The 13,426-nt window shown below is 34.4% G+C and overlaps 1 protein-coding gene across 1 annotated transcript; it reads left to right on the top strand.

The window, feature by feature from the left end:
- The first annotated feature begins 785 nt into the window (after positions 1-785).
- Positions 786-12,850, top strand: LOC128241044 (integumentary mucin C.1-like). The gene is made up of 9 exons (XM_052958029.1): positions 786-846; positions 5,683-5,730; positions 6,152-6,211; positions 7,389-7,463; positions 8,334-8,375; positions 8,740-8,886; positions 10,897-11,063; positions 11,489-11,629; positions 12,691-12,850. Exons 1-9 carry the CDS (start codon positions 786-788, stop codon positions 12,787-12,789), a joined length of 840 nt encoding a protein of 279 aa, XP_052813989.1. The 3' UTR covers positions 12,790-12,850.
- Positions 12,851-13,426: the final 576 nt, after the last annotated feature.

Raw genomic sequence — 13,426 nt, forward strand, 5'->3', positions numbered from 1 at the left:
TTATAATGATATGTGTTTAATATCAAGTCCACTGTCTAAAACTGTATCAAGAACCTATCGCACGCCGTAGATGGCACCAACATTTCTCAAAAACTCCTTAGTTAACTCTGTCCTTGCTTTGAAGTAATCTTCTATGGAGATGCCTTTTAAGATGGATAATAATTAATGAAAAAAAACACGAAATCTGATAGTTATAAGATGTTATTTTTTCGAGACAGACGGTCTTATGGCGAATTTTCACATTCCACACAGGTGTCAGGCGTTGGAATTTGTGACACTTTACAAGCTTACAAGTTTATTCGTCAACACTCAGGTCACCAAAGAAATGACCAAAAAAACACAGTAACTAAACGGTATTAGTATTTTGTATACATTTTTATATTTAAAATTAAAAGGCTACCTTTTTCTTTTAACTGAACTAGATTTTTTTTAGTTCTAGGCAAACTTTAATATGTATTGAATGCACTACAAATATTGAAATAAGGGTATATTTTTATGACAATATTGAGATCAATAGTATACCTAAAATAAGTCCATAATTAATTGATGGTTGAAACGTAAAGGCATAAGGAAACGCAGTTTATAATATTTAATCATTTGAATTTGTGGCCACGTAGCTTCTAATTTAATCATGTATTATCTTAGATTTATTGATACTTTAATAACCTAAAAATTAAACTTCAACTAAACTGTTCATCAACTTTTATCACGTTATTATAATTATTTATAATAGTAAAATAAAAACCACAAAATATATATTTATTATATATTATTTTTATAATACCATGTCAGACACGCGTGTGTTTATAATGTACCGATACAACTATGACAACAGCACGTGCCAATGTAAGTCATAAACATTTAAATTTGAGATCAACTAAGCTGTACATCAGATTTAATCATTAACTGTAAGTTATTATTATTTATAATGGTAAAATAAAACCCAATAATAAAAATAAAATAAATAAAATCTCCGCTTATATAGATCTTTCAATGCATGATAAATTAAGAGTAGCACAGAAAAACGTTTAAAAGAAATGGTACCTGCCTTTAGAAACGGTTTAATATATATACTTGAATTGAGACGTTGTTTATATTACTCAAATCATCTTTAATCAACTGCAAAGAACATTAACAAATTTAAGACACTTATTCATTCACACGTCTTTAAATGTCTTTTTAGACCCACACCACCCACAGTTTGCCTGGCAAAGAATGCACAAATTTTCTTTAAAGTCCTTATTGCTCAATTAATATTGCACAGTCACAAAATACATTCTAACATTTGTTAACATTTTATATTAAAAATAAGGGTTTAAATTTAAATCTAGATTTGAATGATTTTTTATCAATCTAATCAATGTTTTTCATGAACATTGTCTATTTGTGAATTTACAGATCTCATTTACAATCTATTGAAATAAAATTTGACAAATTATTTTTTTCTTTACAGAGAACACTAAACGCTTGTCTAAACCATAAGCGACTGCTTACCGTGTTCTTTAAAAGTATTTAACTGCTTACCCTAGCATTAACTAATAACAATAGTTATAGAATCCTTCTTTTTGTGAGGTTGAAAACCGTCTAGTTTAGTGTCTGTTCGGTCGTTATTTCATAAAATCACTAAATTATGATTTGTGGCATTTCGTCAACATTGTAGACGTGTAATGTTCGCCTGTGTGGCGTTTTTTTTCTAAAATACTAATAGAACGTTTGTTTGTTTCAGAGTCACAAACATTGCAAACAGAGTGCTCACAGATTTCAAGCTATACAGGTATGTTTTTGAAATTGAAGTTTAACGAGTAGTTGTAATTGTAGCATGAATCATGAAAATGAGGTTATGTACATCAATTTACTTTATATTGCTGTTTCGTCAACAATTTTATCTTATACAAATACCGTACTATTTCATTTCGACCACAGATTTGATGGACATTAAAACAGGAAACAAGTGCCTCAGTCAAAACTCTGGTATGTTTTATGATATTTATGAAATATATATGCATGTTAAAATTAATCTCATCTTAAATACAACTGATTTATTATTCTTGTCCCATATTATATTATGTTCTCATACTTATTATCTTATGTATTTGTTACATGACCTTTAGATAAATGTTTATGGTATAATTATTATACGAGTGATATACTCAATTCCTTTATATCGTAGAACATAATTTTAATGTTGTCATGCTAAATCTCTAATTTATATGTGAAATGAGCTTTGGTAAATGAACACCGTGTAAAGTCATGAAGTATGCATCGATAAATACTGAAGCACGAATTAAGTTCAATACTGAAATAGATAGACAAAACATTTACCGTTTTATTAAGTTGTACAAACTATTTACTATTCTGGGGTTTCCTTCACTTCCAAAAACTGAATGACAACTTTTGTAAGAGAAAAAAAAACGGTGAGGTTAACTAGAACCGCGACTTACAGAATCTGATATTTGTATAACAGCATTCACCATAAGATAATGTTTATAAATTTCAATAATGAATTAGATAGACAAAACGTTTACCGTTTTATTATATGTGTACTAACTATTTACCAGTCTGGGGTTTGCTTCACCATCTGGAACTGCGTAACCCTTCATGCAGGAAGACTCTGGTGAACAATATGTACGGTAAGGTTTAGTAGAACCGCGACAAACATATTTGGGTATATTTGTACAGATAAGAACTGTAGATAACACTGGTAAAAATACAGCATCGAGGCCGCCATTCTTTTTTTAGTCTAATGAAACTGTGATCTCATGTTTGTTGCTTATGTGATAATTACAATATGAAAACATATTTCTGCGGCGTCCAGCTCATTTCGAAAATTGAAGTAATTAGTTAAAATGTATTTATTTTAACACGCCTGTGCAAAAAAAATTTACAACATTATGTGAATCACTCTCGTCGGCACGACATTTCGCAAGAGTGTGGTTTTGAACTATTGGGGAAATCAGTACCCCATATAAACACTTCTTGTCCGGGTTGGCGCACACCAGCAACACTCACATAAGCCCAGGACGGGATTCAAACTCGGAACGCCTGTTCGAGAAACGATTGCGCTAACAATTGTGCAAGTTAGACAACTACGGTCGTGTATTAAAATATTGACGTGATTTGCCTGTACTTAGCTTCCGAGTATCCACAGAGGTGTTACGCACAAATATGTATCTTCTATTTGATATAATCATAAAAAGGTTTTCAATCATTGACTTGGCTTAAGTGTTTGTCTTTGAAGTTTGATAGTATCCATCGACAATTTGCAGATTTCTTTCGGCACCAATCAGCCCACGTCAGTTGCCAGTGTAGTAAGAGGTTCCACGTCCAAAATAGTGGACAGTATTTACGTAAGCATACGTAAAGATATACTATGTAAACTAATGGGAAAAGTGAATCCCGTACTTCGTTTCATTTGAAAGGGTTTATATGTGGACAAGGAATAAGTACCAAATAAATCTTAAACAATATTACAAACACATATTAATGGCATTAAAAATGAAAATAGATCATACCACTTGAAATAAAAAAAGACATCATGAAAAATTATTACTTTATCTGTAGTGTGTTTTCGATCATTTATTTTTCATATAAAAAAAGGCAAGTAATATCCTCTCAAAAGATTCAAAATTTATTTTGGGTCATTACACACCCACACTTAACATTGTTGCATATCGTTCAAAACAATGACGTAATGATAATAGCTGTCATGTGTTCCCGTTCCGGATAGAAAAATCCGACCCGAGGGCACCTGCGTTGCCAGGTAACGAGGCTTGCCGAGTTACCCGCCACACAGCGTGCCCGAGGGTCGGATTTTTCTATCCGGAACGGACACACATGATAGATATTTTTTTTCTAGCATACATAAATTACATTTTTATGGAGAAAATACATAAAAAGGCGCATTTTTGTACGTATCACCAAAAAGCGCGTGCGATGACGTTTACTGACGTCATGACGCGCAGTAATTTGTATTCACTGCATACGTCAAGAAGTTCCTTCAGTATCACGTCTTTTAAGGGTTATTTTGTTTTGTTTTTTAAAGTATATTTTTGTAAAGTTAATGTTAATGGAAGAAAAAGAAATTGAAATTATTACGTCACAGCGCGTGACTCATCTGGCATGGGGGGATGCCAGATGGAGTTTTCCAGCACGGCTGAATTCACCGGAAATGCCTATCCGGTGTGCTAGAATTATTTTTACAACAGAAACCGTAAGCTTTTATTTATCACTATTCTGTTCGGTATATGTTATTGGTATCCATGCATTTAAATTAGCCATGAGGTGTAGTATTCGTTTTCACGAAGCGCCTTAAGAACATCTTTAATAGTTTTATGAACGGACACTTAATGGGTATATATTGCAGAGATGAATATCAGGAATAATCGCGTTTTAACGATCATGGAGTTCGATTGCGTTTCCGTGTTTGAGTGTAAATATGATGGACACACCTTGCAATCTTTAAATATTCACATACGCATATTCGTTTGTATACAAATAACATTGTCGTTCATATCGTATAAGCCGCAATTGGGCTTAATGACGTCATTGTTTATTTCAATAGTGCGCTCTGATTGGATTAGGGCGACACAATTTTACCAAAACTTTGTTATATGACGTAACATGTCTGTTTTCTGTTGCATAGAGTGTCATTTTTGATAGTGATGAATACTTATTTTAGATTTGATACACTATTTACATGTCATTTAAGTTTTATAGTGATGAATACTTATTTTAAATTTTAAAATAGGAACTGATAGCGTGTTTATCTATGTCCATGGTGTATAAACGCACCAGGTGTTTGCTCGCGTGCTCTACTACCTTTATAGAGTATCAAAACACGAAGAAATTCGATCGATTATGAATTGAAAACTAGACTTTTAGAGGCAAATGTCTATTTTGAGTAAAACAAATGTTTGTGAATTCGTCACCAGGCTCTGCTCAAAATCATAATAACGTTCTTGTTAAATGGGCTCAAAGGTGAATTTATACCAGCTAATACATGATTTTATTTGATTAAGACCACCGTCAATATTAACCTACTTTACCAATATAAATACCGACCCCATGTCAAATCTCCATTGGTTTAACAATTACGAATGTTTATATCGGAGTGGTACGGTGTAATGTTATCACGTGATTAGTAAAATTTAATGTCTCCATTGGTTTAACAGTTATGAATGTTTATATCGGAGTGGTACGGTGTAATGTTATCACTTGACTAGTAAATATCGCCATTGGTTTAACAGTTATGAATTTTTGAATCGGGTTCGGATACGCATATTTTTTCGAACATCTACTTTGCTAGTATACATATATCTCATGTAGACACTTATGACATAAATAACACTTACATGTATCTTTTCTTCATTGAACGCATTTTCGTTCACTTTGTCATAGATACAAACATCATATTAAAGTAGTCAACACCACTTTGAGTGTAATTTGAATTAAGTTTATAATCAAGACATTAAATAAGGTAAACATATACATGTTCCTTGTTACCTGATAAATCTATTTACATACTTTTCATGATTGCTTAACTGACATGTCAAACACTTCTTAACAAAGTAATAAATATTTTAGTTTACACGTAATGGAGAAGAAAACAAACACACATGTATATCTACCCAAACAGGTAATAGTTTACACTTATCAAACCTGCACACTTGTTTTGTTCTCCAGTGACAGGAAATTTGGACGGCTGTCGTAGACACGACAACGACTACGGAAGTAAGAACTCTTTTCCACATACATGTATAAAAATATAACGGTTAAGCTTATGTTTAATTATTCAACTGATTTATTCCAAGGGAGCGACCATGGCAGAATTGCTTCATTGGTAACACATAAAACATGTACTCATTTAACTTTTATCGTTAAAACTCAGAATAGAAAAGAATATTAAGTTATATGACGAAACGACACAATAAATGATTTGATTCAATCATGTACACTAATTATCTTACTTAGTTTTGGTCGCCATTACACATGTTGAACTATTGTTGGTAAACGCAACTGATAATAATTTGATCCATCATGTAAAAAGAACTCTCTGAAAAAAACCTCTGGCAAATCAAATTTATTAAATGCTTCGAATACAACCAAACAAGTTTTGTTCGAGCCAAACAGTTTTCTCTAATCTTTTTTTCAGAACTCATCAACAATCTGTTTGAGCAAGTCGAAAATGCGGGTTGTTCATCACATCAACAGTGTAAGTCCCGTGTTTCTGAAATTTTATTAAGTTCTGGTTTGTGCCTTCAATGACAGAAATAAAGGGTTCTTTCAATTTGCTTAAAATGCCTTCATACAAAAAATACTTTAAAATATGATAGTATTTTTAGAAAATCGGTCGGGTATAAAATAAGGACTTAACATACAGCCAAACCTGGCTATGTCGAGTTCGTTGGGACCTGGAGAACTACTTCGAGATGACAGAAATGTCCCGTGCAAAATAAAACATGTCTAATTTAATTAAACACAATCGAAAAAAGTTCGACACTAGCGGAATATTGAAATAAGAGGGTTCGACATAACGAGTTTCGACTTTACTTAGGTCGGAATACCGCTTGAAATTGATATTTAAGGGATATGTTGTCCTTGTTTAGACATTATCACATGCTTGTAGAGTTTAATATCACGGGTGTCATATAATTGTTATTAAAACATATTATTAATTAGGTGAACATCCAAAAACGATTTTTGCAGTTTGAATTTGAAATGACTTCTATACTTTTCACTTTAAGCGTTGTCTTAACACATAATATAAGCCTAAAATACCAGCCTCTTATTCTAAGAGTAATGTTGTCATTGTTCTTTAACAGATTTGAAGGGTAGTTTGAACCAATCTGCCATTTAACAAGGTCTTTGGTCTAGGCTTGTTCCTGTAAATGCAATAGATTTATTGTAAATTGTACAACCAAACAGGAGACTTAAATAATATATTGATAATAAGCACTTACGACATTCAATATTTGACTGTTCTAATTTGCTTAGATTATTTGACTTGAAGTTGACAGTGTGTTCTATTTTTAATACATATTTTGGACTGCTTTGGTGTTGAGGCATCATAGGGTTTGCGAAATTGAGACGTGTTCGTGTACTTGTTCGGGTAACATACATGTACATGTTTCAGTTGGGTTTAAAAGCCATTTGCGAAACATCATAATATAACCTTTTACTTGTAGGCTACTTGATGCTCACATATTCGTACACCCGTACATGCCATTCTAAATCTGAACACTATACACATACATTGATGACGTAATGCACATAATGAAGCGCACATGAACACGTACCCGTACAAATAGGGTTTCGCAGCCTCTTTATGTATAATACATAATTCATGCCGTTGTATTTTGTTTTTTGCATTTCCGTTTGCTTTGTTTCAGTATGGACCACTCTTTACCATATAAGTGACTATGGGAGTTACGACTGTATGAGCGATATGATTTACAGAGCTGTTGGTGAGTATTTTATAGTCCCTTTAGGGGAACATATAAGATAGCACGCATTTAAAAACAGTTTGGTTCTCATGTGTAACACTATGAAAAGCCGGCTCAATTTCGACTTCGGATACAAAGTACTAATTTATGACGTCATGGCCCCTTTACAGCTTAGAACTTGGTTGATCGAGCCGTTGTTTTTATACGCTTTCAAGGCATTAGCTCATGAAAGTGTTGACAGATGTAAGGAATTATTGTTACAAATGTGTAACGTCATAAAATACAGGTTAAGTTAGACTTTGGTAACAAACTACTATTTGTGCCCCATTTCTACTAAGATTTTGCATTACAAACATTACAAACAGGTTCCGAATGACTTATGGCAGGTAAAATGGATTAAAATAAGTTTGGTACTGGGGTTTCGTACAGGGGTGTGCCACAATAAAATACGTATATGCATTTAATCACATGAAAAATAGTTTACCAGTTTTGTGTCCAGGCGGAGTGATTAGGTATTTTTCATAACTGTGACAGCTCTAGTTATTAGTATAATTATTAATAGTACTAGTAGTAGTAATGGTAATAGTAGAAATTAAAAAACAAAAACCTGTAAAGTTTCGATTCATACATGTACGTTTCAAATTCTACCGATTTATCTTCCGCAAAATAATGAGGACATTACGCTGCAATGTGATATTAAGGTCACGTTATATACATGTATATCAGAACTACAGATGCCTACGAACGCTTCAGTCACACCTCTTATTCCCCAGAAAGTAAAACATTCTGCTTTTACATATAGCGCCCAAAATCGGCCCATGAAATGATTCTTAATTTACCTCCATACTCTACATTCAAAAGGAATCTATCAATGGCATATAACTGTTTTAGAGAGGTATCAGGACGCTGCCCACGACCCATGTGTCTGCGAAGGTAATGTATGCATACAGCATTGTTTTCATATTTTTTGAAGTTGAAGTATCACTGCAACTGTTCCGGTTAATTTGGAAAATACTTCTTTAAACCAGTAAATTGTTTACATAGTTATATATAATATATATCTGATAATTACATATTTCTAAATACTTTAAAAAGTTAACAATGACATATCAATAACGTCTGAATATTCTTCTTTGTACATGTAAATCACTCATTAACAATAAAATAGATATTCCACATTCTGGAAGATGCAAGTTGTTTTGTTCTCTTAGCTAGCAAGGAAATATAAATCGTGCGTTATCAGATTGCAAAATATTGTTGTAAGTACCCTTAATCCATGAAGTAGTTTTACCAATAGAAACAACGACAACGCCAAAGACAACAACAACTACTACTCCTACGACTACCACCACCACGACAACAAAACCAACTACTTCTTCTACCACAACATCAACAACAACTACATCAACGACGACCATACCGACTACTACAGCTCCTGTCTTCAGTAAGTGTATTTACTCTTCAATATTTCACAATTTATAATTAATTATACCCCCACAAACGAAGTTTGAAGGGGTATATAGGAGTGAGCTTGTCGGTCGGTCGGTCGGTCTGTCGGTCGGTCGGTCGGTCTGTCGGTTTTCATGGTTTCCGGACGATAACTCATGAAAGGCTAGACAGATTTGAAAAATTTTTAGTACACAGGTGTAACATCAGAAGATACAGGTCAAGTTCGATATTGGGGCTGGTTGGGCCAAGGTCAAGGTCACTGTTACTAAAAATAGAAAAACGGTTTCCGGACGATAACTTATGAAAGGCTTGACAGATTTGAATTTTTTTTTTGTCAAGTTCGATATTGGGGCTGGTGGGGCCAAGGTCAAGCTCAATATACTAAAAAAAGAAAAAACGGTTTCCGGACGATACCTCATGAAAGGCTAGACGGATTTGAACAATATTTGGTACACAGGTGTTACATCAGAAGACACAGATCAAGTTAGTGAGCTTGTCGGTCGGTCGGTCGGTCTGTCGGTCGGTCGGTCGGTCGGTTTTCATAGTTTCCGGACGATAACTCATGAAAGGCTAGACAGATTTAAAAAAATTGGTACACAAGTGTAACATCAGAAGATACAGGTCAAGTTCGATATTGGGGCTGGTGGGGCCAAGGTCAAGGTCACTGTTACTAAAAATAGAAAAACGGTTTCCGGACGATAACTCATGAAAGGCTTGACAGATTTGAAAATATTTTGGTACACAGGTGTAACATCAGAAGATACAGGTCAAGTTCGATATTGGGGCTGGTGGGGCCAAGGTCAAGGTCACTGTTACTAAAAAAGAAAAACGGTTTCCGGACGATAACTCATGAAAGGCTAGACGGATTTGAACAATTTTTGGTACACAGGTGTAACATCAGAAGATACAGATCGATATTGGGGCTGGTGGGGTCAAGGTCACTGTTACTAAAAATAGAAAAATAGTTTCCGGACGATAACTCATGAAAGGCTTGACAGATTTGAACAATTTTTGGTACACAGGTGTAACATCAGAAGATACAGGTCAAGTTCGATAGATCCTTCAAAAACTAAATGAGCAAATATTTACCTTAAAAGTAATTGACACTTGGAAAGATGAACAAACAAAACAAATCCAGCATGCTTCATTTGAACCATATGCCAGTGGAATACCAGCAGAACTTAAGTATGGCATATTTGCCACTGTAGTGCTTACTACAAATATTGACCTGTCAGATGGACTTGTCAATTCGGATAAGGATGCATTCAAGCCCAAATATGTACTTGTAAAATTTGATGATGATCGTGTTGGAAGAAAAGCTCGTGAATGCTCTAGATGTCTTATTCCAGAAGAGATCAGCTAGAGTATCAGCTAGTTTTTCTTGTCAGCAGTGTAACTTCTAAATTACTCAACAGATTTAAATAAAAGAATACATGCATGTTAAAGAAGATGCAGTGTGCAGTAACCTTGGAGTAATGGCCTCTTTTCAAAGGAATAGTTTGCCATTCCTGTGTCCAGGCGGCATTAGTGGGTATTCGTCACTCCTGTGACAGCTCTAGTTTAGATAAGACAATATATATGTTATAACATGGCGTAGGAATTTTCATGTATCTTCTATTTCCTCGGAAATAGTCGCAGGTATATTTATGCAACCGCAGGCCAACCACGGGCCTGACACCCACTATGGGCGGTGCGAGGTTACCATATGGAGAATTTTGACTGAGCACATTCAAGTCAAAATCACTCCAAGATATTAAGACTATTCGCATAACAATGCTCAATTGCGACGCCTGGAGGAAACAATACGAGTGGCCATTGGGCCAGCGTGAACTAAATAAAGCGTAGCACCTTACAAAACAATTTGACAAATCAATTGAATTCAATTTTTCAAAACAATAACTAGGAATCCTTATTATTTGCTAAAGATGTTATGGCCTTATTTAAAACATAGTTTGTTCCATCTTATTAAATCATTTCTTTATTCCAAATCCTGGTATAATTTCAGAACACACTTGTGATCCACATAAAGTAATAACTATACTGGCTCACGCACAAATAGTCACCCACCCTGATGCTCACCCGTGCTCTGACGTGCAAGTTGGAACGAACGAGGATCTCGTGCTGAACGCTTGTAATCTTACCGCGCCGACAACTTGGACACGTGGTGTCAATGTGGGTTCCATTTACTCCAATTCCAATTTGTTTTCGCCTCTAACTATTTTGTAATTTAAATATTTATGAATTCATTTCGTGAACACACCGTATACCATATTTTAAAGAAACTTATGCATGAACATTATTACTAAAGAATCTGATGATGCATTGCCATGTTACGTATATGAATCAATGACTAGCAAGTTTCATACAGTGGTGTTTAATGTCCTGGGTTGGAGCACCATATGGGATACCGTTGGTTATCTTCGCGTCTGTTTACCTCATAAGACGGCAAAAATCGAAGCCTTTACCATATGGCAATTATCGGAGCCTTATCAAAATGGCAATAATCGAAACTGATTATACGATGATTAGAATAAAGACACCAGGTTCACTGTAAGTGATTAGATCATGTCATGTCATACACTAATTATACGTTTCAGGTTATGACAATCTGTAGCTCCATTCCAAAGTATACCCCCATAGCCTCGTTTCAATCGTCGACAGGGTATTCGTACCACGCTGAAGGGGGCGAACAGTCTGGGGTTCTTCTCGAGTGTGATACAGATGGCAATGGCTTTAAGGTGACAACACAATTAAAGACAATAAATAGAATATTAGAGCTACATGTTAATATTTACTGTTCTTTCTCATTTTGTTTCAAATATGACTTTTAGCGCGTTATTTCTATGTTTTAGTTCGAGCAAAATCATCTTGATTTTAGTTTAGCGTTACAAATGCTCTCGTTGAAATGGGAATAACACAGATAGAAACTTCATGACCTAAAACATCCAGACAAATATTTTGAGAGAATTTCTGCTAAAAAGTGTGCATTCAAATCAAATAGGATTAAATAACATTGTTATGACGTTTTAGCATACCCTTTTGAATTCGACCTATATCTTCACGAAGAAAACATCACTACAACGATTTATAGAGCTATAATCATGTTTCTATGGTTTCAACAATCTACTCTCAGTCTGCATTTTAATGATGGCAAACATTACCTCGGCTTCTTTTGTTGAAGATACTCTATTAAAGAGGATTTCTTACATTCCACTTAAATGTCTAGGTTTTAAGGAAACTCCTTACAATTACAAATACTGAAAGAATTTCTAATAGACGGATATTTAGGTCACGCATTTTCCAACATTTGCCTTGGTGACGTCATGATATACGTTCCATACTTAATTTAAAAAAAAAAAACTATGTGCTATAAATATTATAGATACCAAACGAGGCTAGTTGAGAATAGGGGTTTTCTAAATTCTAATTAAGCCTATGGCCCTTCTTAACTTAATTCGTCTGGGGTCAGCGGCTGTTTACGTAAGGTACGTCATTGGCGCGTCGCTGCATCCGATAAAATTCTGCCAAACTTAAACCGATTTTTTCCTACCAAAATTGAAATTCACAAATTTAAAAACAAACAAAATTGAATCGTGATTTATTTTCATTAACCCAAAGAATTAGATAAACTTACTGGTTGTAGATGCAAGAGATACAAAATACAAAAATCTTTATTTAAAGTCGGGTATGTGTTATCAAGAAACATTAGCTCAATGAGCTATTTTCCGACATAAGCTATAAGACATGTAGCAAGTCATTTGCCTGTTGGTAATAGTTTCGCGTTATCTTTTACTTTCAGATGGCCACCCAGTTCTGTGAATATTCCCCAGAAATTATTCACATCAGAAGCCAAGACTTTTTTCAGAACGATGCCGACAACTATTATGTAATTGTGTAATGACATCATAACTATCTAGCGCATGATGAAATAAAGTAACGATGGTCACATCGATGTTACATGTTTAAACTTTTATATTTTACAACTATTATGAAACAAGTTATTAGAGTATTATATTAATCACTCTCGTTAACACGATTTTATTGCGAGAGTGTATCTTGCGTTTTGGTGAAACTGGAGTACCCGGAGGAAACCCACTTGTCCAAACTCACATCAATGATATTAAATGATACAATAAATTCATAAACAGCTTCGTCACATCGAATGTTTCGCAGGATTTCTAAAGTCGTCAGTACATTTTCAATACGAACTTTTGTTTTTATCCACTGTACAGTTATAATTATTTGATTATCATATTGATGTTATCATTTAAACTCCATGCAACGATTACTTCCCTTTAATGTACAGTTAGCACTGCCGTCATACATTTAACTTTATGATTATCATAATAACGTGACCGCGTCGATAATCTCGAAGGATATTTTATTCTAAATCCTAGTAAGCAATTCCCTGCAACTTCAAGCCTAGCATATGAGGTGCTTAAAGTCGACACGTCAATCATCTTTATAGCCCTTCAAACTTTAAAAACACCTAAAGAGGTAAGGGCAGCAGGGCTATTCAGCGACGCTCTCGATAT

Source organism: Mya arenaria, chromosome 7 (genome assembly GCF_026914265.1).
Source record: "Mya arenaria isolate MELC-2E11 chromosome 7, ASM2691426v1".
Lineage (NCBI taxonomy): Eukaryota > Metazoa > Mollusca > Bivalvia > Myida > Myidae > Mya > Mya arenaria.

Bases quoted from the DNA above. Each gene is read 5' to 3' on its own strand.
- LOC128241044 (XM_052958029.1), top strand. From the start codon at position 786: ATGTCAGACACGCGTGTGTTTATAATGTACCGATACAACTATGACAAC. The intron at 7,464-8,333 runs GTGAGTATTTTA...TAACTGTTTTAG, and splicing joins TATGATTTACAGAGCTGTTG to AGAGGTATCAGGACGCTGCC. The intron at 11,064-11,488 runs GTGGGTTCCATT...TATACGTTTCAG, and splicing joins CTTGGACACGTGGTGTCAAT to GTTATGACAATCTGTAGCTC.